We start from the raw sequence: 27019 nt of genomic DNA, 5'->3' as shown, positions 1-27019 counted from the left end.
GGTCCAGGAATTGTACACACAGGTTTACAATGCAGTGGTACTGCTCAAGCATGTGCTTGGAAACACTGAGTCCACAAGCCCAAGTTCTACAGTCCCCTGGCGTAGAATACGTCTACATTGCATACTTATTTTGGTGGCATGTAGTGTACATACTCGGGTTGACCCCAGCATGCCTATAAACAGCAGTGTAGCTGGCGAGACACAGCTTAGGCAAGTAAAAACATGCCTGAAGGATGTGGGTATGTACCTGAGTACTCACCTACATGACTCTCTTCTTGCCTAAGCTGTGCCTCCCCATCTCCACTGCTCTTTTTAGCCATGCAGTGTCCCACTGCCTTAGGATGACCAGATAGCAAGTGTGAAAAATCGGGGTGGGGGTGGGAGGTAATAAGCCCCTATATAAGACAAAGTCCCGAATATCAGGACTGTCCCTATAAAATCAGGACATCTGGTGACCCTACACTGTCTCCCCATTGCCAGAGCCTTCTTCCGCTACTTAAAAAGAGTCTGGAAACAGGAAAGGCTTCTGGTGGGTTTCCCCAGAAAGAATCTGGTAGCAGGGAGCTTCTGAAAACTTTCCCTACTGCTTCCCCCCATCAAAGCCTTTCACTGACACATATAACTACATACCACAGCGTGGATGCAGCCTGCTTTTCATTTTGATGTGTAGTTACACATACACTACACGCCGCCACAATCAGTGCGTAGTGTAGAGATAGCCTTGATGTGCAGTGTCAACATGCCCATAGGGGCACAGCTTATCAGATCCCAATGATGTATTGGAGTCTCCATTTGCACATTCAACACCTACCTACATTTGTTTATTCTCCAGTTCAACAACTCAGAAAGGGAGAGTAAGAGTTTCAACAACAAGAGCAAAATACATGTAGACCCCTATCCTGCAAAAGCACATGCTTGACTTCATTCATGTGGCTAGTGCAATTGAAGTCAGTGGATCTACTCATCTCTTTAAAATTAAGCATGTCTGTATGCCTTTGTAGGATTAGGGTCTAAGACATTGCTATTCCAATTAAATACACGCCAATCTACTTTATTATTTTCTTTATGAAGGGAGAGGTCCTGAACTTGCCAAATTTCATTACAATACTAACATAAAAAAGCCACGGCAGCTCTGTATCCATGGATGCTGTTTCATTTTCTCTGACAGATTTGTTTTGGATCAGGTAACGGCCAAATCAAGCATGCCATCTAAAAATGTGTGTATTACTTAAATTTCACTCATTTTACTGCATTTCACTTGCATTGAACTAATGCATTCAAAGGACAGCCTGATTCTACACCTATTCAATTCACAGGCAAATCTCCCACTGACTTCAGCATTGCAGGAGCAAGCCCTTTAGAGCTTGTCAGATAATATTTTAATAAGTGCACAGTTCATGCTATCATGTGATGATGTACAAGAACACCACAAATGCCACATTGCATACTAAGGTCCCAGTCCCGCATAACACAGATCTCTGCATCCATACAGAGTTTCATCAAAGTTCCATTTTAGGAATAGGTACTGTAATTGATGCATAACATATCTACAGCATCCAGAAAGTTAAAGCCAGCTTTCTAATCAATACTTTATTTTATCTTGTTGCATAACTCTTCTCTTTAGCTGTTTATTGATTGGCTTAATTAATCTTTCATATATGGAGTTTTTAGTTCTTGCTATACTGTGGTTCTGAGGAACTCTCTGTCCTGAAATTCAGCAAAATGAAACAGCTACTTTAAGAGAACAGAGCCACAGCCAAGCCTTTTGTTGTGGTGTATAAAAACTATGAAATATTGTTGCTGTGTTTTACTTTTGCTGAGTTATATATGGTGCTTGGGTTTTAGAAACATAATTCTTAAGCACCACACAAAGAAAGGAAACAAAATCATGCAAAAACAAGGAAAGGGATAAAAAGGTGAAGAGAAAGGAAGGGAAAAAGACTGAAAGGCAAAGTCCAGAAAAATTATTTTGTGGTGTCTAAAGCAATATCAATTTCTCTTCAATATGATCATAGCAAGCAATTTTTTCTATACTTAAGAGATCTGTTTCTAACTCTTACCGTCTATGAGGCAGAACCCCAAGAACTACATTATAATATTGGCAGAAAGGCAAGCAGACAAAGAAGAGCAGGCACAATCATGGTGGTGATTGTTACTGGGACAGTAAACGTATCATATTACACAATGAAAAGGAAAGATGTTGCAGACACCATAAGCAGGAGGCAGAGAAAGGGTGACTTTTGGCAAACTTTTTTGTTGCTGTTGTTTAAGGTGTAAGGTTTTCCCCTTACGAAGGATTTGGATTTGGTTACTGAAGCATCAGAAGAGGCAAAAATGAACATATGGAAAAGTATAGTTTATGCTGTCCTCAGAAGGTAAAGAAGGAATCTCAGCATGTGTGTGTGATGCTATTAGAAACAATGTTGTGATGAGTATGGAAAACTGCTTTCTCACTTGCAACATTGGCAAAAGACTGAAATAAACAGAATAATTATTAGTGAGGGAATCTCTTTTCCCTGTTTCAAAAGGACATAGGGCAGATGTTCCCATGTGTGTCCCCTTCTCCTATCTACTGATAGCTTTTCTGCACACACTGCAGATTTCATTGCCAAAGATCCCTTCCAGAAAATAACTAAAACAATAACCATAGGCAAAACATCTGTGCAAAGCACAACAGATCATCCACAAGTACAATGGGAAAGAGCTGGGATGGGAGTATTAACACTGGCAATATTTCAAGATACATAGCAGGAGACATTGGAATCAGTGTGCCACCAATCGCTTACTTAAAATGTATACAGCTCTGCTAGTGAGGGAAGCACTCATCTAGGGTACACTGCACACAAGTAACTAAATGATAAAAGTGCCATGAATATCTATGGCACCATACACATATACACATAATAAATAAAAGCCACAGGAAATATTTTAAAATATTTTAACATGTTTAGAAATTCGTAGAATATACAATTCCAAAATAAGATACACCCACTTTTGAATCCGGCCTTCCTTATCTTGTTTTTCACTGAAGTTGGGTTTGTGGGATGGCTCATGATGTCCTACCAGCTAGCTGGTGACTGGACCAATGTGTCTATGAAGGACATGTGCGCTGTGTTCTACATCAGTGGTTCTCAAACTAAGGCCGCTACTTGTTCAGGGAAAGCCCATGGCGGGCCAGGCCGGTTTGTTTACCTGCCGCGTCCTCAGGTTCGGCCGATCGCGGCTCCCAGTGGCCGCAGTTCGCCGCTCCAGGCCAATGGGGGCTGCAGGAAGCGTTGCGGGCCGAGGGACGTGCTGGCCACCCTTCCTGCAGCTCCCATTGGCCTGGAGTGGTGAACCGTGGCCAGTGGGAGCTGTGATCGGCCGAATCTGCGGACGCGGCAGGTAAACAAATCTGCCCAGCCCACCAGGGGCTTTTCCCAAGTTTGAGAACCACTGTTCTCCATCACCTATCACTCATTAAAGCTAGTTTCAAACATAACTTTACTGTGTCACCTCCATAAAATTTTGTGTGAAGTTGAAGCACCAAAGTGATGGAATCTGTAGAACACTAGAATATTTCATTACTCGTGGGACAGAGCACACTATGGCCCTGATCTTGCCAGTTGAGCCATATGGACCAAAAACCAGCTACTGGAGAAGTCCTAATTCCATATTTCATTTGCTCTTGTAGAGCCTGAAACACCTTATGAAAACTCCAGAAACAAACCAGAGAGTAATTATTTTTATCCACTTCACAGAAGCATTGTGAGGCATAATTAATGTTTGTCATGTGCTATAATTGAAAAGAATTATTAAAGCCACATATTGGCACAGGTAGGAATAAAACTCAGGATTTCATGCCTTTCAGCTCAAGCCTTATTCCTCCACCCAATGTGGTCACGAGGTAGACAGCACCATTAACCTCCTCGTCAAGCAGTTCTGACACAACTGATAAGTTTTAATTTTCAAGCAAAAATGGCTTTTCAAGATTTGTTTTTTGGGCAAAATTCAGATAGACAAGAATAATATATGTGACATTTCATCAATCCTGTACAAAATTTCATAAAATTACTGCAAATTTCCAAATGCCATAATAAGCAAATTTCTGAAAAAAATGATACATTTATATGCATATACTTTATATGTATTGGGATGGGGCAAGGCCAGATGGCTACAGTGAAGTAGTGAAGAACAGGTATGTTAGCCCCAGGCTAAACAAATCCCTGGCACCATGGTAACCAAATGGCAGTTGCTCCAGGTTAATCAAGACACCTGTGGCCAATTAAGATCCTTCTAGAAGGCAGGAGAGACAGCTAGATTGATTGGGACACCTGAAGCCAATCAAGGACTGGCTGGAACTAGTTAAAAGCCTCCCAGTTAGTCAGTGTGGTGTGGGTGTCAGGAGCTATAGGAGGGAGCTGTGCTGTTGGAGGAATGAAGTAGTATGAATCCATAGCAGGTGCAAGGAAGGAGGCCTTGAGGTAATTGTGAAGAAGATATTGAGTGGGGGCTGCTGTGGGGAAGTAGCCCAGGGAATTGTACATGCCCTATTTCCAAAAAGTCAGCTTTCATAGCTGCTAAGTTTAGGGTCCCTGGGCTGGAGCCTGGAGTAGAGGGTGGGCCTGGGCTCCCCCTCCCCTCCCTGATTAATCAACAGAGACTGTGTGAGGGAGGGTTGTTTCTCCTCACCTCCCTTGCTGGCTTATGATGAAAATGGCTCAGTAGACTGTGACCCTTGCCTCTAGAGAGAGTAGGGCTATGTGGAGGGTCACAGTGAGCCTCTGAGGCTAGCAAAAATCTGTCAGGAAATGCAGGACCCATGGAGTCAAGGACAGAACTTTGTCACAGTATATATGCACCCAGATCCACTTCTGGGGCCCTATTCATAATCTTAGACCTTTGGAGGGTTACATATTTGTAACAACATTATAAATTCTCTGAATGAGAATTCCTCTCTTTTTTTAAAAATTATGATATCAAAAGCAGGAAAAATAATATTTAGATAAATCTGCTTTCCCATCTTTTTGTCCCCAAGCTCTTTACCTGTCTGCGAAGGTTTCTTGTCGTCTTGCACATATTATCTATTGCAATATTCAGGGCATTACTCTTTTCTTTCTTGTCAGCCTGAAACAAACATTATAGAAAACAAAACTGTTACATATACAATTACTATTTAACATCTTTTAACAATTTCTCTCTGTGTGTCCCCAATCCAGCAATGCACTTAAGCACTTGGATAACTAAATATGTGCTTAAGTCCAATTAAGGTCAATGGGACTTAAACATGTGCTTAAGTGTTTTGCTGAATAGAGGTGGGTTTGCATGTGTGCAAACCACCAGCTTACATTTTCAAGCATCAACTGCTAAAGTGTCATAGTGCATTCAATATGATGAATACACACTTTGCTTATATTAAGTGGAAAAATGATTACATAGATATCATATATTTTATACTTTGAATTGTTGTACTATTGCTTTTTCAATGTTGGGATACATTCCACATGATATTAGAAGCACCACAATGAATGTCCACTTCATTATCACCACACCTATGTAAACATTTTGTACTATCTTTGCAAGTGGTTTAAAAGGGCCAGACATGATACAGTTTGATAGCTTTTACGTTGCTATAATCTACAGTATTTGTAATAATTCTATAGAACTACACTGGTGAGTTGCTAAATGTAAAAGATGTGCACTGCAAATTCAATTCATGTAATCTGTGAAAATTAGAAACGCCTTTCATCTGACAGCACATAATGAAAAAATCATCAGAGCATAGAAGACATGGAAAAAGCCTTGAGATACTTTAGAGGGTACTGTGTGTGTCAGCTTCACACTTTTAGTATAGCAGTATTCTCATTTTTTTCCCTTCAAACTATTTCTGCTAGTGCAAAGTGGTTGGATTATTATTAACATTTGAAATTAGTAGTTGATATTTTTACTATATTGGCCAACACTTACTGCATATAATTTTACTCCTAGTTTATTTTGTCTAACAATTATGTCATATTATATATTTAAGACAACACATACAGTATGTAAGGGTGCAAGTAGTCTTATGAAATTTATTTCTCTAAAGCAATTTGACATAGTTTACCAACCAAAATTGTATTGCTCTAGTCCAAAAGAAAGACACACATGTATTTTCCCTTCTCAATTACTTAAAACATCATGAATACAGACTTCCTACAGTCTGTGTAATATTTCAAGATACAGGGACAGACTCTGATTGATGTCAGTGGAGCTACACCAATGTACACCAGCTGAGATTCTGAACCATAGTATTTGAAATATACCGTTAGCACATTAGCAACTCCATTTTATGTGGACCTAGTTGAAACTCTATCTCACTCTGAAAAATGGTATGAAGCATTTTCATTAAAGTTTCTTAAAAAGAAGTTTGTTTCTCTATATTTATATAACCTGATTATAAATGTACATATACCTCTGTATATATATATATGATAGTCCAACAGTGTATATACATACAAATAGATACATTTTCTATTACAAAAGAAAATCTGCCAATAGAAAAAAAGCACAATGCTGAATCAGTTTGGTACAAAAGAACGGAAACAAGAGGAAGAAAGTTTAGGGAAGCCTATTAGGATCAAGTCCTACTACTTTAAATGTTGTCACTGGATGTTACAAATGCCTTGAAATAACTCTCTCATTCTCCACTGATTGAAAGGAACAATTCTTTTCTTCTTCCAGTATAAATAATCTATATTAGGGCTGTCTTGGGCATTTTTCATTATTTCCAGCTATTGCAACAGCCTCACAATCGGAGTCTATAATCTTCATAAAGAGTGAATGATCAAAGGTAGCTACACTGCCATAAAAGTAATGTAACTAGATGCTAATATCAATACCTGTGTAGGTACCAAAGAAAATAATGATTCCTGTACTGCATTTAGCAATGCCACAATCAGCCCTGGCAGCAAAATTAATCCTTTCCTAACTTCTAGTTTAAAAGAACCAATAAAAACATTTTGGATGGTATTTAGCTCAGCATATATCTATGCATTTGCCAACTAAAGGGTGAAAAAGCACCTCAACAGATCCTTTAAAGATTTATATAGAGAGGTGATTTTTCTAAGGAGACAGAATCAATGTCAAGTATTGGGATTTCTGAACTTTTCCAGTAGGATGTAATGTCAGAGGTGGTGAGTAATGATGTAAACTGGCCCCTACGACCACCTAGTTCTCTAAGGCAGCTACAGCTAAATATCCTCCTCCATTGAAGAGATGGCATAAAAAATATTAAATCTAAAGAAAGTCCTTTATTTGTGAATTTACTGTCAATGTCTGTTAAGCACAGATAACTCTACATAAATTACTCTTCACCTTGCTTATTGCAAGGCTAAAATTATAAAATGCAGCTTCTGATTAACTTTATTTACGTAATATGCATGGATATGTTTAGACTAATAGATCATCTTTCTGCAGTAGAAGAAAATTCTATTACTGCTAGGATAAATCCTTTATTTAAAAGTGTGACTTCTCACATTACACCATATTTCAAAACTGGGTGCTAATATTATTACAGTATGTGGAAGACACAAAGGTGAGTGTAGGAAAAGCCTTAAACATAAGGGCCCTTGTACAATGATAACTTCCCTTTAGCAACCCCAACTCATCCCCAGAGTAGGCGCTTCCTAGGCACTAAATAAACCAGAGGTCTTATGTTAAAAAAAAAAAAAAAAAAGAGCTCATGTAATTAAAGGCTGTATCATAATGCATGTGTACAAGAGCTCCAAACTAACATTGTATGGGCAATATTCATTCTGACATTTTCTTAGTTGAAAGTACTTGACTTCACAGACTTTTCAAAGAATCATAAAAATGTAGTGCAGGAAGAGACCTCAAGAGATCATCTAGTCCATTCCCTCACACCTATGCAATACCAAGTATACCTAGACCATCCCTGACAGGTGTTTGTCTAAACTGTTGTTAAAACCCTCCAGTGACAGGAATTCCACAATCTCTCTTGGTAACTTGTTCAAGTACATAACTATCCTTACAGTTAGGAAAAACTTTCTAATATTGAACCTAAATGACCCTTCCTAAAGATTGACCTGAGTACTTCTTGTCCTACCCTCAGTGGACATGAAGAACAACTGATCAAAAATATTAAGAGCTGTTATAAAGACGTCAGTGAACACTTATCAGGTACCCCCCTCAGTCTTCTTTTCTCAAATCTAAACATACCCAAATTTTTTAACCTTTCTTCAGAAATCATGTTTTCTAAATTTTTTTTTTTTTTTGCTCGCCTCTGAACTTCCCATTTGTCAACATATTTCTTAAAATTTGTTACCTAAAACTGGACAATACTCTAGCTGAGATATCACCAGTGCCAAGTAGAATGGAACAATTATCTCTTGTGTCTTAGCTATGACACTCCTGTTAATAAACTCCAAAATACTAGCCTTTTCTGCAACTGACTCATGTTATTGACTTATATTAAATCTGTGACCCACTATATCTCCCAGTTCCTTTTCTGCAATACTGCTGCCTAGCCAGTTATTCCCCATTATGCATTTGTGCATTTGATTTTTCATTCCTAAGTATATGTCTCTTGATTTCATCTTATTGATTTCGGAACAATTCTTCCTTTTGAATTCTAATCCTGTCCTCTAAAGTGCTTGCAATCCCTCCCAGCTTGCTGTTAGCAACAAATTTTATAAGCATACTCTCCACTCCTTTACTGAAGTCCTATTTAATACTTAACTTTGTATTTCCTAATTTTGTATGTCTTAGTTTATTGATGAAAACAGCCTTAACTAACATTAAATGACGTTTTTGCTGGTGAATTTCCTTGTTGTTTGTTTGAATAGGCAGAATGTTTTCCCGTTAAGTGCTTGGCAAGAGCTCACCTGAGCCTGGTGCTACATGGAGCTCGTTCACCAGAGGTTTACAAAACAACAAATTAACACTGAACTCAAAGTAGCCACTGGGCATTAAAGTCCTTAATATAAGCAATAGTTCTTTACAGAGATTGAAAGCAAATATTTTCAAGGTCAGGCCCCTGACCAGGCCAGATAACTTGATTAGTTCAATGAAAGTCTTCATTCCCTATCCTGGCTTCACTCAAAATTGGCCCCAATAGAAGCAGCTAGCCATTTTTATCTGGCCTGCTGGTCTTTGTCTGGATTGGTCTCTGTCTGCTTCCGGCCTTTCTAGGTGCTGGAGGGCCAGTTCTTGCTGGTTCTGCCTGCAGCTGATCATGGGAGGCCTCACTAGGCAATACTTAAAGTCTGAACTTGCTGTTCTTTCCTTCTAACAGGATACCTTCCTGGAGGGAAGGTGCAACAAGGCAGTGTGGTCTCCGATGGGGGCAGCAAATGCCTGGTAGACCCTGTCATAGTGCTGTTTACGGACCAACGTTGTCTTCAAAGTATATTTTATTGCCATTGTTATCTTTAGGAAGCTCCATATTTCACCACTCAATGTCATGTTGACCAATGTATTGAAAATATTTAAATTATACTGTAGTAGAACAAAACATGTTTAATGAAACTTCAGTTTTACTGCAAACTGGAAACTACTTTTTTGAAACTGTGAAACAGAAAATTGAGTAGCGACTCAGCTATAATTTCTTGCTTTTTTGAAAAGGTAAATATTCACAAAAGCCACAGTCCCAACTTTGTAAGAGGCAAATAAACAAATATAATTGAAAATGAGCCGGAATTTTCATGTAACCCTTTTTTAAAAAAAAGAAAAGTAACAATTACCCTTAGAAAAGAAACGGTGTAAGTTACCACAGTACAAAGTCAGAGGAGCACAGCAGGCACCCAGCCAAAGTCAGGCTGCTTTCCCTATAGTCTCCCCAGTGACCCTTCTTTGTAATAATGTACCAGGATGTCTGAGGTAAATCAGTTATCAAAGGCAGCTGTTGTCATGACAACCAGGACAAGTTACTCTCCCTAAGTATACAAAGGAACTGGAGGAGAATGAGTGATGAGTGGTTATGTTTGTCGTCACAATGTTACTGCTCATGCAGAAGCCGGGGACAGAAAATGGACATTCCATGGCAAAAAATAGGTTTTACCAGTTTTCCCATCCATAAAAAGTTATATCCATATATGAACTATGTGGCAGAAGCAGGGATGGGGTCCAATTCTTTAGAGTTGCATCTTTTCTCTCCCTGCAATCCCCTGGCTCATTCCGTGAACACCTTCCAACTTCTGCAACAAATGAGGCAGCAGTCATAGAGACAATAGCATCTTTTACTACTCAATCCTGATTCATCCCAAGGGTAGGTTCATCCTGTGCACTGAATGAGAAAGGGTTTCTGTGGAAAACAGAATATGTAAGCATGCAATTAAAGGCTGTGTCATAACGTATAACAACAAGGAGGCTGAATTAAGGTTGCATAGAATTAATATTCTCTCCTAATGGAGCAACCGATAGCAATAGTAGGTTGGCACCAAGGCATGGAGTATTTGAGCTTATCAAAGAGAAGATCACCAGATTTTTTTTAACATGGGCAAAACAACATATTTTCCCCTAGCCTCATTCTCAGAAATGGCTGAAACATGTTGGCTGAAATTTTCCACAAAAATTCAGGTTGAAGCAGACACCGAACATTAAAAAAAATCTGCCTAAATGGTTAGGTTGGCAACATTTGTGGCATCTGAAAATGGGGCTTCTAATGGGAAGTGTAGGTCAACCTTAATAATAGGTGATGCTACCAGCCCCACCTATAATATTATAATTCACAAAGGCCAGATCCTCAGCTGCTGTAAACTGGCATAACCTCAATGATTTCAGTGGAGTTATGACAGTTTATACCTGCTGAGGATTTAGCCTTGGATAAACATAAAAGTTCCTTCTGTACTCAATTGTGGTAAAATATATATTTGATATAAAATCTGGAAAGACCCAAGCACAGAACTCCCCTGGATTCTTCAGTGGCTAAATGCCAAGAAGGTACCATGAGTGGAGGGTAATTATTAAGGTATTTCTATGTTATTTTTCTAAATTATTATTACTGTATTATAAACAGTGTTAGTGATAGCAACAATTCTACAAGATCAATACTGCATTAAGTTAAAGATAATTTAAACTAAGCAAACTATTTATTGAGATGAGGCTTTTAATTTAGTTTGCTGATATTTCTACCACTGCTTACACAACAGTCACACTACTCTGCCTTCTGCCTTTCTTCTGAGCACTGATGTGTTTTGCAATTTAGGAGATTAAAAAGAAGATTTAGCTAGAGTTGTTTTAGAAAAGCAATGATATAGCCTTTTCAAGTGTTGAGTCTGATAACTCTATAATAAGGATACAATTATCCACAGATATCATAATGGTGCACATGGCTGTAATTAATATTCACAATGCTAATCAATGAACAATGCCCCTTTAAGCCATGATCAGGAATTCAGTTGCAGCACAGAGTTGAGAAGTGCTCTCTCTAATGGACCTATAATAAATGAAATAGCTCTACTGGCCAAATCATATGGAACGAGAGGAATTAGATGTGCAGTGATGTTCAATTTTCCAACATACTGATACAGAATACATTGTCTATTTCAAATACAACTGAAAATGGTTCATCTTCACTGAGAAATATATATGTTCACAAATATACAACCATTCTTTTTCACAATTAACCTCACATATTCAAGAACAAGTTAGATAAGACATTATCAAATGATTTGGTTAATAGCCTGCAGAGGACAAGGGAGCAAACTCAATTTCGTTCATAACATAAGAGTTGAAACCTGGTATGTTCTGATTGGTAGAACTGGAGGCTATGCACTTTAAATATAAGACGAAAATATTTTGGATTTTGCCTAATTGATTCCTACAACAAATGTATTCAATACATTAGTATAGCAATAACCTGTCTGTGAAATTCCACTCTCTCCGTCTGACATGGCCTCAAGCTACGACATTTGGATTAGGATCCAGATTTCAAATACCAGAGGTGGCCAGAATTAGTTTTAGTTCAACCCATCGTGAATATAATGGTCACTTACAAACTTCAGGTCTGGGTTCATATTTAGGACAATCCTGATGTTTGAGGATGTTCAGAAATGGGGTTTTGGTTCAGGGTCATCTTTGCCCAGTCCAATGTTTCCATGTTAGCCTAACATTTGTTAACCTAAGCTTCGTCTACACTTAGGGTACCAGGTAATGTACGCACACTGCACACCCCTGTAGCACGGGTGTAAATAGCAGCGTAGATAGTTAGCACTTCTTAGGTGAGTAAAGACATGCCAAAACATCAGGGTATATACCCTGTATGGCTCTCTACACATCCAAGCAGTACTTCCCACATCTACACTGCTACTTTTAACAGTGCAATGTCCCACTGCCTCTCTGCTGCCAGAACCTTTCCTCACTGCTGGGAAGGACGGGCGGCAGCAGGGAAAGGTTCTGGCAGCTCCCTGCTACTGAAGCCTTTCCACATCACAGGGAGCTATGCATATCCTATGCATTGCTGCAAATGTAGACAAGGCTTTATTGTATTGATCTTGCAATGTCCTTTGGTTAAGGGAGAGGCAGATCACTATAGTGTTCAACCCCCATAAATCTTAGTTTAATGTAGGCCCAGAATACTCTCCTCCCCGCCCCGCCCCCCTCCCAAAATCTTGAAATGGGCTAGAAAAAAGAAAACAGAGGAACTTCTCGGAGCATTTCCTCTGACTCCCTCCATCAGGGGATAGGCAAGTCCTGTGCTTCTGCTCGCTGTCAGTACCATGTCAGATGCACAAGCAACCAGGAATAGATTCCATAGATGGCCTGAGCAAGAGGTGGCACTCCACATGAAAGCAAGAAGACCCTATTTTTCCTGACTTCAATTCGTCCAAAAATCAGGGGTAGCTCTGTTTTTTGCCGCCCCAAGCATGGCAGTCAGGCAGCTTTCGGCGGCGCGCCTGTGGGAGGTCCGCTGGTCACGCAGATTCGGCGGCTTGCCTGTGGGAGGTCCACCGGTGCTGCGCCTTCGGCGTCCCCGCCGCCGAATTGCCGCCAAAACCGCGGCACCGGCGGACCTCCCGCAGGCATGCCGCCAAAGGCAGTCTGATTACCGCCCTCACAGTGACCGGCAGGCCACCCCCTGTGGCTTGCCGCCCCAGGCACGCGCTTGCTGCGGTGGTGCCTGGAGCCGCCCGTCCAAAATGCATACAGACCTTAATTCAGTGACGTACTTAAAAACAGTCCTAATTTTAATGAGAGTATTCACATGCTTAAGATTAGGAATGTGCTTAAACACCTTGCTAAATCAGGGTCAGGTTGTACCCCAAGGTTTCTCTGAACATGGCATGGAGACAGGGGCGGCTCTACGTATTTTGCCGCCCCAAGCACGGCAGTCAGGCGGCTTTTGGTGGCGTGCCTGCGGGAGGTCCGCCAGTCCTGCGCCTTCGGCGTACCCGCCGCCGAATTGCCACTGAAACCGTGGGACCGGCGGACCTCCCGCAGGCATGCCGCCGAAGGCAGCCTGACTGCCGCCCTCACGGCAACTGGCAGGCCGCCCCCCGCGGCTTGCCTCCCCAGGCACACGCTTGGTGCGCTGGTGCCTGGAGCCGCCCCTGCATGGAGACCTACATTCCATTTTTTTAAAAGGTTGAGGCTAGTATTGAGCACATAAGTTTGATTTTTCTGGGACTGTACTGATACTGATCATTAATTGCAGAGCTTTTGAGAGACTTTATGAGCAAATGACTGGAGTGAAAATTTTCCCTCCCTACCAGCTACAGTATGACTATATGATAAATGTCTTTTTCTTTGTTTATAGTTTCAAAAGACAAAACTAAAGCAAACAAATCCCGCTGTAAATAGAAGCTATATTTCATTAGATCAGTTCTCTATGGAAAGAAAACTACTTTAAAAAATCTCAAGCAAAAATGTGACCACCAATCAAAATATTAACTGTGATATGTTATTAGATGTACAAACTATAGTTAAACGATTGACCTTAGTTCAAGGAAGTAATCAAACTAGCAATATTATTTTCACCAACCATAGGACCTCCACAGATACAGCTCATTCACTAAGCAAGAACCAAGAAACACAATAAAACTGACATCACAGTCCTTGTAAAAATGGCTAAAAAAATACATCATGTCCTTTCTTACAATTTAGCTTGAAACAAAGATCTATTATCATTTATTCCTTGCTAAACCTTTATTCAAAGGCAGAATTAGTAAAAAAAAGTTACAGTTTTCATACCGAATTATAAAAGAAGCGTGTGAAAACTGCCACTAGTGTAAAATTTTACACAAGGTCACTAAATTTAAAGAGATTTTCCATGTTCTTATAATTATGAAGATAATTGGGAAAATTCCTTACATACATTTGTTGTATGAGACTAAAAGAAAAAGATGGATTTACTTTCATATTTGGTTTATGGGAGCACTGTTGGTTGAAAGTAATGCACAAAAGCAAAGATGATGATAAACTGCAGTGCCTCGACAAAGACACATCTACTTTGACATGGGCGTCCGGAGCTTGCCTATCACACAGTGTAGTTTTTAACCTTCCTATATAATGAAGTATTTGGTGTAATAGGGATGGACAACAGATTCATCAACTCAGGTTCTATGGTTTGCCCAAGTCAAAGCTGCTGTTCTGATAGGACTTGAAATGCTTTGCTGGATCAGGGTCAGAGTCCATATTCACCCATACTGCAGTCCTATGGGTTGCCTCAAATATTTGCAAGATAATGGACAACCCTCAGATATCCACCCCAAACACATCCATTTCATCCTCACCATAACAATTTTACATTCAACAAACACTTTGTCTAAACCATGCGAACAGCCCTGGGTACTAGAATGGCTCCACAATATGCTAATCTCTTGATGGGCCACCTTAAAGAAGAATTGATGGACAAATGCAACACAAAACTAATGATATACCTGAGATACATCAATTATATGTTCATCCTCTGAACAGATGAATTCAACTCCCTCAGATTTCCACCACAACTTCAACAACCAGCACCTTTCCACCAAATTCTGTCTGAAACACTCCCACACTAGCATCAACTTCCTGGACACCATGATCAGCTTCAATAATGGAACCCCACAGACAACCGTATAGAAGAAAGCCATGGATCACCACACCTATCTTCAGAGATCCAGTAACCACCCCAAACACACCAAGAAATCTGTTATCTACAGCCAGACATTCAGATACCTCAGAGGAGAAGGTCCAGGATATATACCTTAACACACTCAAAACTGCCTTTACCAAATAAGGACACTCCAGAGAAATGGATTGCATCATAGAACAGGCCACCCAAATACTCCAAGAGAACCTGCTTCAATACAGAAATAAAATCCCCCTCCAACCACAGACCCATAGTTGTCACCTTCCACCCCACACTGGAACCCATATGGGGTATCATCAAACAACTACAACCCATACTCAATGGGACCCAATCCTGAAAGAAATCTTTCCGAACCCCCTCTTCTGGCCTTCAACAATCCCCCAACCTCTCCAACCTCATCAACAGAAGCAAGCTCCATATAGACCAGGAGACACCAACTCAAAGCAGCACCAGACTCTGCCAGAACAGATGCAAAACCTGCAGGCCTATCTCTACTGCTACAATGATCAACACTCCCCACAACACACCTTTCAAGATCCATGAGTCCTACACAGACCTCATACCAAAATCGTGGGAGACGGGAGAGATTCCAGAAGACTGGAAAAGGGCAAATATAGTGCCCATCTATAAAAAGGGAAATAAAAACAACCCAGGAAACTACAGACCAGTTAGTTTAACTTCTGTGCCAGGGAAGATAATGGAGCAAGTAATTAAGGAAATCATCTGCAAACACTTGGAAGGTGGTAAGGTGATAGGGAACAGCCAGCATGGATTTGTAAAGAACAAATCATGTCAAACCAATCTGATAGCTTTCTTCGATAGGATAACGAGTCTTGTGGATAAGGGAGAAGCTGTGGATGTGGTATACCTAGACTTTAGTAAGGCATTTGATACGGTCTCGCATGATATTCTTATCGATAAACTAGGCAAATACAATTTAGATGGGGCTACTATAAGGTGGGTGCATAACTGGCTGGATAACCGTACTCAGAGAGTAGTTATTAATGGTTCCCAATCCTGCTGGAAAGGCATAACGAGGGGTTCCGCAGGGGTCTGTTTTGGGACAGGCTCTGTTCAATATCTTCATTAACAACTTAGATATTGGCATAGAAAGTACGCTTATTAAGTTTGCGGATGATACCAAACTGGGAGGGATTGCAACTGCTTTGGAGGACAGGGTCATAATTCAAAATGATCTGGACAAATTGGAGAAATGGTCTGAGTTAAACAGGATGAAGTTTAACAAAGACAAATGCAAAGTGCTCCACTTAGGAAGAAAAAATCAGTTTCACACATACAGAATGGGAAGAGACTGTCTAGGAAGGAATACGGCAGAAAGGGATCTAGGGGTTATAGTGGACCACAAGCTAAATATGAGTCAACAGTGTGATGCTGTTGCAAAAAAAGCAAACGTGATTCTGGGATGTATTAACAGGTGTGTTGTGAGCAAGACACAAGAAGTCATTCTTCCGCTCTACTCTGCTCTGGTTAGGCCTCAGCTGGAGTATTGTGTCCAGTTCTGGGCACCGCATTTCAAGAAAGATGTGGAGAAATTGGAAAGGGTCCAGAGAAGAGCAACAAGAATGATTAAAGGTCTTGAGAACATGACCTATGAAGGAAGGCTGAAAGAATTGGGTTTGTTTAGTTTGGAAAAGAGAAGACTGAGAGGGGACATGATAGCAGTTTTCAGGTATCTAAAAGGGTGTCATAAGGAGGAGGGAGAAAACTTGTTCACCTTAGCCTCTAAGGATAGAACAAGAAGCAAGGGGCTTAAACTGCAGCAAGGGAGGTCTAGGTTGGACATTAGGAAAAAGTTCCTAACTGTCAGGGTGGTTAAACACTGGAATAAATTGCCTAGGGAGGTTGTGGAATCTCCATCTCTGGAGATATTTAAGAGTAGGTTAGATAAATGTCTATCAGGGATGATCTAGACAGTATTTGGTCCTGCCATGCGGGCAGGGGACTGGACTCGATGACCTCTCGAGGTCCCTTCCAGTCCTAGAATCTATGAATCCCAATCACAACATGGAGTGTACCTCATCCAGTGCACTAAATGCCCCAACCACCACCATGTGGGTGAAACCAGACAATCACTATGCTATCAAATGAACTCACACATGAAAATGATAAAAGACAAAGAAACTGTATCACCTGTAGGTGAACACTTTTCATAAAGTTATCACTCCATATTCTGACCTCTCAGTCCTCATCCTCAAAGAAGACTTGCACGACATTTTCAATAGATGAGCTTAGGGGCTTAAATTCATAACTTTGCTAGACATAAAACACCATGGTCATAATAAAAACACTGTTGTAATAAGCCATCATCCAATCTGTAACCTACTAATGCCCTTTTTTGTCCTATGACTACAGGGGTGTTAAAGGGCCACTTCACCTTAGAATGGTTCCTTAGAATGTGTGTTAACAACTTATGCTAAACCATCTGATCAAGCTTGTATTTAGCTGTGACGCTCCTTTCCCAGACCTGAAGAAGAGTTGTGTAGTTTGAAAGCTTGTCTCTCTCACCAACAGGAGTTGGTCCAATAAAAGATATTATCTCACCCGCCTTCTCTCTCTAATGGGACCAACACGGCTACAACACTGCATACAAATATGGGTTGGCAGACATTTTATGACAATGATATGTTTTATAATAGTGGTATCTTTCTGATCTCAGAACAATAATAAGCAGTTCCGTAATAGACTGAAAATCTAAATGTAATTTCAAAATATTTGTACAAAGAAAAAGATGTGCACAGCAGATGCACATTTTTGGCTAAACGGTACCTAGTTCCATGTGAGTGGCAAGAGGGATAGTGCAAGCCATCTCTCTGTTGAAGACAAACTCATCCATAGCCCCATAGCTCATTGGCAGGGCTCCCTGCAGACCTACTTGACTGGGGCACTGCTGTGTAATCACTTTTGCACCTCCCATCTTTATAATTACAATTTATGTGGTTTTATAGCTATACATAAAGCTTCTATGAATTAGGATTGCCTGGGGTTTGGGAATACTGAACACAGGTCAGTCTGGATCCTGCAGAGGAGGAGGATGCTGGAACAAGGAAAGGAAGCAGTAGGCAGCATCAACTGCTGGCAGCCAATGAGGTCCTGAGAAGCCCACAGTCCAGGAAGTATAAACTGACAAGGAGGAGAGCCCCAGAGAAAACTCACATAAAGGGCAGCATGAAGTGGCTGGGTGGAAATCACCTGGAGGAAGCCCCCAGTTTGGGGCAGCAGCAGAAGCCAGGAGGGTAAGGGGGCCCTAGAGGAAGCCTTCAGATAGGAAGAGTATAATGCAAGATGGGAGGTTAGAAGGAAGCAGCTCAGGGCCCAGAAGCAGCCCCAGTAATGGTTAGCAACATTTGGGAGTGGAGAAGCAGGATGAAGCAGCAAGTAGGGCTAGGAGCACAGTTGCCAACTTTCACGCGGTAAATAAGCACCCTGACTTTCACATTAAGCCAAAAATCAAGCTAATCCCATTTCAAAAAAAGGCCCAAACAAGCCAATCCCTAAGAACCCCAACACTCTATGTGACTAGATCCCCCCGGCATGCAGTCTGGGACTGTGGTGGGCCCGCTGTGCACCCCTGACTCTCTCCCCCCTTGCCCCTGCTTACCCCTTGCCCCTGCTTGCCAGGAGCTGATAATAAAAAAGAAGCAACAAGGTGCAACAAGCCCAATTTCTGCATTTTTTTCACGGGTTTCTCATATCTGGTTAGGAGGTGTGCTGTGAGAATCCCCAGTCAAGGCAAACCAAGAGCACAGGTGGGATGCTCCTGAGGAAACCCACACTGGGGAAAAAGGAAAGGTAAATGGTGAATTAGGAGGACAGGATATTGCTTCCCTCCACATCAACACACCCACCGAAACCAACCATCAAATATCCTTTCTAAACTGCCACTTCCTATCATGCCTGCCTCACGTCTCCCAGAGCTGGCTGCTGAAATAAGCCAGGAACAAATTACTACTCTGTATCAGCAAGGGGGAAGCAGGGGGAAAATGGTGACTCAGAAGTGAGTCATGCTGCTCCCAGGGCTACTCCTGGAATGGTACAGTTCACACACCATCTCTTGCTCAGAGCTGTGCCTAATATCACAGCTGAGTTCTATGAAAATGTCAATAGCATTATCAGCTACAGTAACTTCATTTATAACAAATTTTACAACACAACAGGGGCTGGCCGGTGCAGCTGGCAAAGGATAATAGAGTTTATGTCACTCAACAGTATGTCTACTGATGTGCACCATCCATGATATATTGCTGCTTTCACTTTTAACATCTCTGCCCTTCTCCCTGCTTTAGTAATGATGGTGTTCTGCTGCCCACTGTGCAAATGTTTCTCCCATGCCATTTCCTGGTTGTTGTGCAAATGAGTTCTCAGAGCAGTTCTTTCCATGAGGATACCTTCCTCCCCTCTGATACCTTTTCTTGAAAAACAACTGAATCCATTGTTAATATCTTTTCGATATAGGAAATGAAAATCCCTGTAACTAATGTTACTTGCTCCCTGTTCAGACTGCCTGCCATGTTTCATGTGAGCATCCTCCCACCTCCTTGTTCTCTGCAGTGTCAGTACCAGTGGCAATACTGGCACTGCACACAGATGCTGAGACTTTCTACATTATCCCCTGCTGTTCCCCCTCTGAGACCCCTATTTCTGTTGCAGGGCTTTTATTTAATTTTTATGAGACTTTTAGACCCAAGCGTGTCTCCTCCAGCTCTTCACTTACAAAGTTCACAATCCACCTCTTCACCTCCCAATCCAGGTGGCTCCCTCACCTGATTCTAGTCAAAGGAGGAAGAGTCTCCTTCAGTAGCAATTTCTCCTTGTTGTCGTTTTTGTCTTGCTTTTCAGCTGAATAATTTCTCAATTTCATCCCTGTGTCCCAATGGAAGAAAAAAGTCTTTTCTAAACCATCTTCCTTGACACACAAGCAAAAGTAAAAGAATGTGAAGTAATTTTCATTCATTATTCACATCCTTTTAGGCACCATTTTCCTTCCATGTAATGCTGCAAATCCCTCCCTGCTATGATGGAGATTTTTTTCACTGTGAATGCAGAAACAAGGAACACATCATTTTACTTTTTCAGACTGCCCCTTTTATATCTCACATTATAGATAACTTCTATAGTCATGAAGTTAAATCAGGTCTCTCTTGTTAAAGGTGAACTGCAAAATTAAACAAGTAAACCTGAACTTGACCCCTTTTCTGATTCTTGGTGATCTATAACGAAAGCCTAAAATTGTTATTTTAAAGTCATTTTTATCTTCTTGGTTTTTTACATTAGAAATTCAGGTCATGCCTACTCTGGAAGACTCTGTGGACAACTGCAGAACTAGAAGGTTTATGACATGAGAAAAAATAAGGCATTAGAAACAGGGCCTGATCCAAAGCCCATTGAACTAAATGGACAGGGTCCCAACCACTTAAATGGGCTTCAGATCAGGTCCAAATTGAATGAGAAATTTTATTCAGACTATTTACAATTCTCTGGTTGTTTTAAATTTGTTTAATTTTTGTTTGCTTCTTACCTTTTTAACTAAAGCATGTGACAGAAAAGCGGTCTCTGGCACCCATCCTAGAAACACGTATGCACTTGAGTAACTTCACAAGTGAGTAATTCCATCGAACTCAGTGGGACTACTCAGATGCATAAAGTTACTCACATGTATAATTTTTTTCCAGAATTAGGGTCTTTCAGCAACCTAACCCTTTTAAGTAAGGGCTGAGAGCTCCAAATGTACATCCTTTTTTTTCTCTAGGATGCCTTCACAAAAATGTCGGGTTTTTGTACACCAAAAGCCTGCAAAACTAAACTCACCTAAAAGTATCCTTTAATTATTTTCTTATTTAATTTTGTTGACATAGCAAGAGGGGAATAAATCATACGTAAACCAAACTCCTTCATTTTTATCCATTATAATGCAGACTCAGACCTAACTATAGCAAAGCTTAACAAACACATTTTTTCTAAAAACAGACCTGATTCAAGAAAGACTTTGAAAGGCAATTTCTGTGAAGAACAGGTGAGTGTATTCACACACACAGAGCAGGGAGAGGAAATCCATGCCCAATTGAGCAAATAAGGACTCTTTCATGTAGAACATTTTTCATTATATATTTTCCCTGATTGCTTCAGTTTGAGAATGCCATTTTTATTTCTTATTTTTATATATAAAGATGCCTTCAAATTATAGGAGAGTATTTTTCTTTAAAATGTTTTCTTCTGCTTTCCTCTCTCCCGCATTCTGTCCCCCACTTTTATATTGTCTGGAATATTTCAGGCAGATTCTGAAGCAGTCTAAAAATCAACATCCTCTTCCACGTTCAGTTTGCGGGAGGGAAATATGCAGGTGAGGTTACTTAAATAGTGATGTCACACAAAGTAAGTCCTCCAAAAATGTTGTGGTGTTCTATAGCGAAAAGAGAAAAGTGATTGCCTAATATTTCTAATGTAAAAACTGAAGCCATAATAACTTTGAAAAAAGTTGAGACAGCCTTTATGCCTCACAGAGGAACCATAAAGGGCAATAACATTTTCAATTTGCTTTGTAATTCAACTTTAAAATTATCTGAGGGACCAGCCGAAAGATGCTACAGTCCTACCCACTGATGACATGATGGGAAACATAATGAGAAATATTATAGAAAAATATCCATAACATTAAACTGTCAAAAGCAAGCATAGTACCTGATTTTTACTTAGAGGCAAATTTCTAACTTCCTAATACGAAAGTTTTGAATTGAATATCTACCATTCACCAGAATAGTTTTGGCGCTTTCACACCAATAAAATAGGCAGTTAGTTGGAAGAAAGCTCATCCTAAAAACACAGCAGCATAAGATTTTCCTGAACTATCATATAAATTGCTTCAAGACTATATGTTTATAGGGTAAACCAGAGTGAGGAAAAATTAAAACAAAACATTAAAAAACTACAGTTTGCAATATGACTTAGCAAGAAACTGCTTCCCATACAAACTGACTGAAAGTTTTATCAATAAGCTAAATCAAAATGGAATTGTAAACAGGCAAGATTGTCCAGAGCTAAATTACCATAACTCTTCCACTAGATAAGGACACAATGGCCTGGTATAACTTCCAAAAGTATTTTCTGCAGCAACACAAGCACGTATTTGTGTATTTTTTCAAGAAAACAGAAGAATCCCCATTGTAGCCTGAGTTATGGGTAGTATAATGGATATATGCACCAGATGAATGAATTCTTATATGTAATTTAGAGTCCTATGAATATAAACTGTATCTATACAACATTATCACCTAACTAATATAAAATCAGTAAACTTTTTAAAATTATATTGTGTGATTACAGGAATATTGCTCACATATGCAAATATAACATTTCTAATTCAATCTTCATTCCAAGAAACATTTTCCTCTAAGACCCACATGATGGGGTAAAGAAAAGTATAACAAAATTTGTTAGATAAATATATATTAAATAATGTTAGAGAGCAGATAGAATATGTTGTTATAAGAAAATGTAAAAGGCAACTTTTCTACTTTCTGTATGTGTCTTGTTAACACAGATTTCAAAGGCTGTAAAAAGAATAAAAAAACCTGGTTTGTGTCTTATCTACAGTGAATTCTTGGTCCGTATAGACAACAGAGCAAAAAGAACCAGTCAATGTACCCACTGAAACCTTTATGCAAGTGGATCTTTGTCCATCTAGCTAGAAGAACAGGGACACTACCCCATTAAGGGCTCCCTTGCAACAAGGGGGAGAAAGGGGGAAACATACAGGAATGGACAGGAAAGTCAGGATGCAGTTGAGGCCAGCTAATGTTTTCCATAAACTCAAGTGAACCAAGATCTTTGCACAGTTCTATATATTTATCTGCATAAGGTATTGAAAAGGTTACACAATGCTGTTCACACAGAGTAACACCATATTGGAATATGATTTGTGCATCTAAGTGCCCATAAGTCACTTAAAATACACTCAGGCATCCAAATACAGGATTTTAAATATTCAGACCTCTGTGTCTAAGCCACATGCTCTTCAATTGGGCAATCAGAGGCTCGTATACATACCAAATTCAGGTTCTCTTTTATTTCCTCTTTATAAGCACTGTCCATATGGAGGGCTAAAAGGCATGGGACTGTAATGTATTTTCCCCCCAGAATTTCTCAAAGTAAATAAAGACACTTTACCATGTGAATATAACATTTCCAGACATTCCTGAATAAAATAGTGATATTCTTGGACACCACAAGTATAGTTTCTTGAAGGAGTCCAAGGCATTATTTAATGAAACCAGTGGCTAACTGCTTTCAATAGCCACATGTAATTAAAAAACTATTGTTAACTAGAAGGAATCTGTTTCATTTCTGTTAGTAGCATTTATGTGGGAAAGAAGGAGACTGATAAAAGAAGACTTGAATGATCCTTGCATAGTGATTGCCAGAGAAGAGGCTGTCGCATAACCATTTGTTTAACAGGCTGTACAGATTGATTGGGACAGGGTGAAACCTTAGCATTAGTCTGGATGTTGGCTTACACACTCAGTATGAGTCTGATGAACCTGAGCTTCTCTGCTGCAAAAAGAAAAAAAAAAGAAAAAGAAAAGATAGCTGCTACATTTAACAAGTTGTCCTAACCTACAGAGCAAGGGAGGTTGTCTATGATGGCCTGCAGTGAAGACAACAAAAATTACAATGTCCCCTACAGGACAGGGATTTGCAGAATTCTGCAGAGCATCAAAAAAGTCTGCTTTTCAGAGCACTGTGCTCTGCAGCACCTTGCAGGATTTCTCTGCATTTTTCATCTATTTGTTTTCACAAGAGAAAAAAATACATATCTATGACAAAAATTCAAACTGATCAGTAACTCAGCAGACAACATTCTTGGGGACTTGCGTGGAAGGGCCAAATTTCAATGGAAGCTCCCTTTCTGTAGAATTTTAAATTATAGCTTTTAAAGGATTATTTTATCAGGTCAGATTTAGAAGTTTTGTGTTTCTTTTCTACTGAGGTGTTTACATTCCTAATTAATCAATAGACTCATCTGCTATCAATTAACCTAAGCCAGTGAATAACAACTGATTAGGAGGAGGGCGTAAAAAAGGAGACGAGAATAGCCTAACTGAAGGAGTTCAATTAAAAAGATGGGTCCAGCAATACAAAAGCAAGTTAAGAGTTGCACTATAGAAAGCTAGGAACAAAACAAGTAGTCAGCACGTGGCATAAAAGAAAAGATGTGCATGGTACAAATCTCATGTTAATGCATCATTAGTAGGCAAAGAGTAAGTCTTTAACAGATAAGCAGCAGAAGGGATCAAATAAAGAGATAATAAATAGAGGAAGAGTTCTTGGCATTAGTACAAAGCTCAGGAAAGACTATCAATATATAGAAAGAAGGAAAGCATCCTATAGATGCTCGGAAGGATTGTGGTTACTCTCCTGGTAAGATTTCTGAGGACTTAAGAAGGTCTTCCTCATGTTGTGTCCTCATACTGCTTCCTGCCACATCTGTGCATGTGATTGCATGATCATTGCACTCTCCCAGGGCACCGGAAGAGCATTTGCACTCAAGTAGCTTGCACTGGGGCCGGCAATGTAGCCCTTCTTGATCATCGTTTCTCTAGACTGGCCACCTCCAGTGTGGAGTTGATTTAGGCAATGCCATATAGTCCAGGTCTGATCTGCACTGGGTGGTAGGTGCTTGAATGGAAGGCTATAGAGAGCAAAGGGGAGGATGGCCTGTAAAGTGTCCTGGGCCTAGCAAATTTAAGGAACACAGAGGCAAGATCTCCAGGTAGACATGACCAGTAAAAGAAGAGCTAACATAAATGCTCACTAACACACAAGTTAAACTGAATGGTAATTTTCTGAAAGGACTTTGTAGTGATACTACTTGACTTGGTCCCTATACAAAGAAAGGGAAACCTAATTGTGTGTCTGTTAGCTTCATGGACATTCGATTATTTCAATTCCATGACAAAAAAAATAAATAATTTCAGACTAAGTTTTATTGGGGGATAATATATTTTAAAAGTTTCTTTGTAACATCCCAGAAATTAGACTGAGAATAAAGTAGATACCAGTGAATAACAGATGCTGGCTTGAAGAGAGGACTGTACTATAGCTCAGGCAGTGTCATGTTAGGGCATCACAACCTTTCTTGCATTCTTGGCCCACTTGATGCTTTCAGATATATGTTGGTACACTGCTTCAAGTGGTGAGATGGACAAGAAACAGCTGAATGCAAATAGCTAAGAAAATTTCTTGCCATCATATGCAGCAGTGGTGTAAGGCCATTGACATCAATGGAGGTGAAGGTTTCCCTCTGAAGTTTTCCACTCATTTGCTCATATTCAGTGATTTTTGCACAGACTGTTGCAAATCAATTCATTCTGTAAATGTGTGTATTGTTGAATAGTTCTTTTAAGTTTTTAAAAGATGTTAAAGATGTAAACACACTTTTTTTCAGAAAATTAATGGAAAAAGTGAAGCGAATAGAAGTTATACATATACACACATATTTTACCTACACACATTTTATCTACACACACAACATTAAAAGAATGTTTTCAGGTTACAAAGTCAAAAACACTCAAAATTTAGGAAATGCCACATGACACATTTGCCCATGCAACTTTAATTCAGTCCCCTTCTTCAGCCACCCTATTCACTGACTGAAACAGGGGTCCTGGGGGAAAAAGTAAATTGAAATCATGTAATTAAAGACTGTCTCATAATGCATACACACAAGGGAGCTGGATTAATACTCCATAGGCAACAACCTTAATTGTTGCCTAAATTTTGAATGCTTGACTTTGCAACCTTAACATTAATTTATTGTAGGGATTTGTATATATTAGAACACACATCAGATAAATTATATAATACACATACTGAATTATCTGTCTATATATGATACCTTACACTGAAAAAACAACAATGCTGAATAGTATCAGGGGGTAGCCGTGTTAGTCTGCATCTACAAAAACAACAAGGAATCTGGTGGCACCTTAAAGACTAACAGATTTATTTGGGCATAAGCTTTCGTGGGTATAATGCCTGCATCTGTAACTTTCACTCTATGCATCTGAAGAAGTGAGGTTTTTACCCACGAAAGTTTATGCCCAAATAAATCTGTTAGTCTTTAAGGTGCCACCAGACTCCTTGTTGTTTTTAACAATGCTGAATGCTATTTCACATGGAAATTTGAAAATAGGAAGTGCATAAGAGTGATGGACTAACCTTCTGACAAAATATCATATTTGAGAACCATATGTTCAAAGTTTTGCAAATTAAAAGCATATGAAACATTTCATTATTTTGGAACAGAGTTGCTAATACTTATCCAAAGCTGTGTGTCTAACCATCCAGTGGTTGGTACAATTCACAGTGTAAAACTGAGAATGGGATTTTGAAATATGCGACAAGGTGATGATTACTAGATGGGCACATATTACTTCTGCAGCAGTTTAAAGATATATATAAAACAAAAGAAAATGCCCACCACTGAATTACCACTACAAGTGGTTAATAAAACAAAAATATTTTAGGTAAGTTTTCTTTCCCAACTTTTTCACATTTTTCATCAAAAAAGTTTATTGAGAAAATTTTCATACTAGCTGATTCCAAACAAAAAAAATGGACATGGTTGAAATTGTTTTTGCATCCAAAAATGCTCCTTTGGAGAATTATTTGTCAAATTTGATTTCAGGTGACAAATATTCAAAAGTGAAAACTTTTTGTTTAGATTTTTTCATTTTGAAACATTTCATTTTGATTTTTCAATTCAAACCAGTATTTTTATTTCAAATTTGGCCAATTTTTTTTTAAAAAAGGGGGGGGGGTGAGAAAGACATTGAAAAGGCTGAATCAAAATGAAACTAAACAAAAATTAGTTTAGACTCAACCATAAATGTTTCAGTTGAGTTGAAACAAAAACAAAACAAAACAAACCACATTTGTTTCAAGTCAATCAAATGT

General features: G+C 39.5%; 1 protein-coding gene across 1 annotated transcript in view; it reads right to left on the bottom strand.

Annotated features, from left to right (window-relative positions):
* The window catches only part of CTNNA3 (catenin alpha 3), a 968742-nt gene that overhangs the window by 463627 nt on the left and 478096 nt on the right, over positions 1-27019 (bottom strand). Inside the window, exon 7 of the mRNA XM_029911396.1 lies at positions 5026-5106. Within this exon, the coding sequence (XP_029767256.1) occupies positions 5026-5106 (81 nt within the window). The remainder of the gene's footprint in view (positions 1-5025; positions 5107-27019) is intronic.

This window comes from Terrapene carolina, unplaced genomic scaffold (assembly GCF_002925995.2).
Source record: "Terrapene carolina triunguis isolate 2854851 unplaced genomic scaffold, T_m_triunguis-2.0 Scaffold95, whole genome shotgun sequence".
In the NCBI taxonomy this organism is placed as follows: domain Eukaryota; kingdom Metazoa; phylum Chordata; order Testudines; family Emydidae; genus Terrapene; species Terrapene triunguis.
The sequence above is the reverse complement of the archived record's forward strand: the minus strand, read 5'-3'. Positions and strand labels throughout refer to the sequence as shown.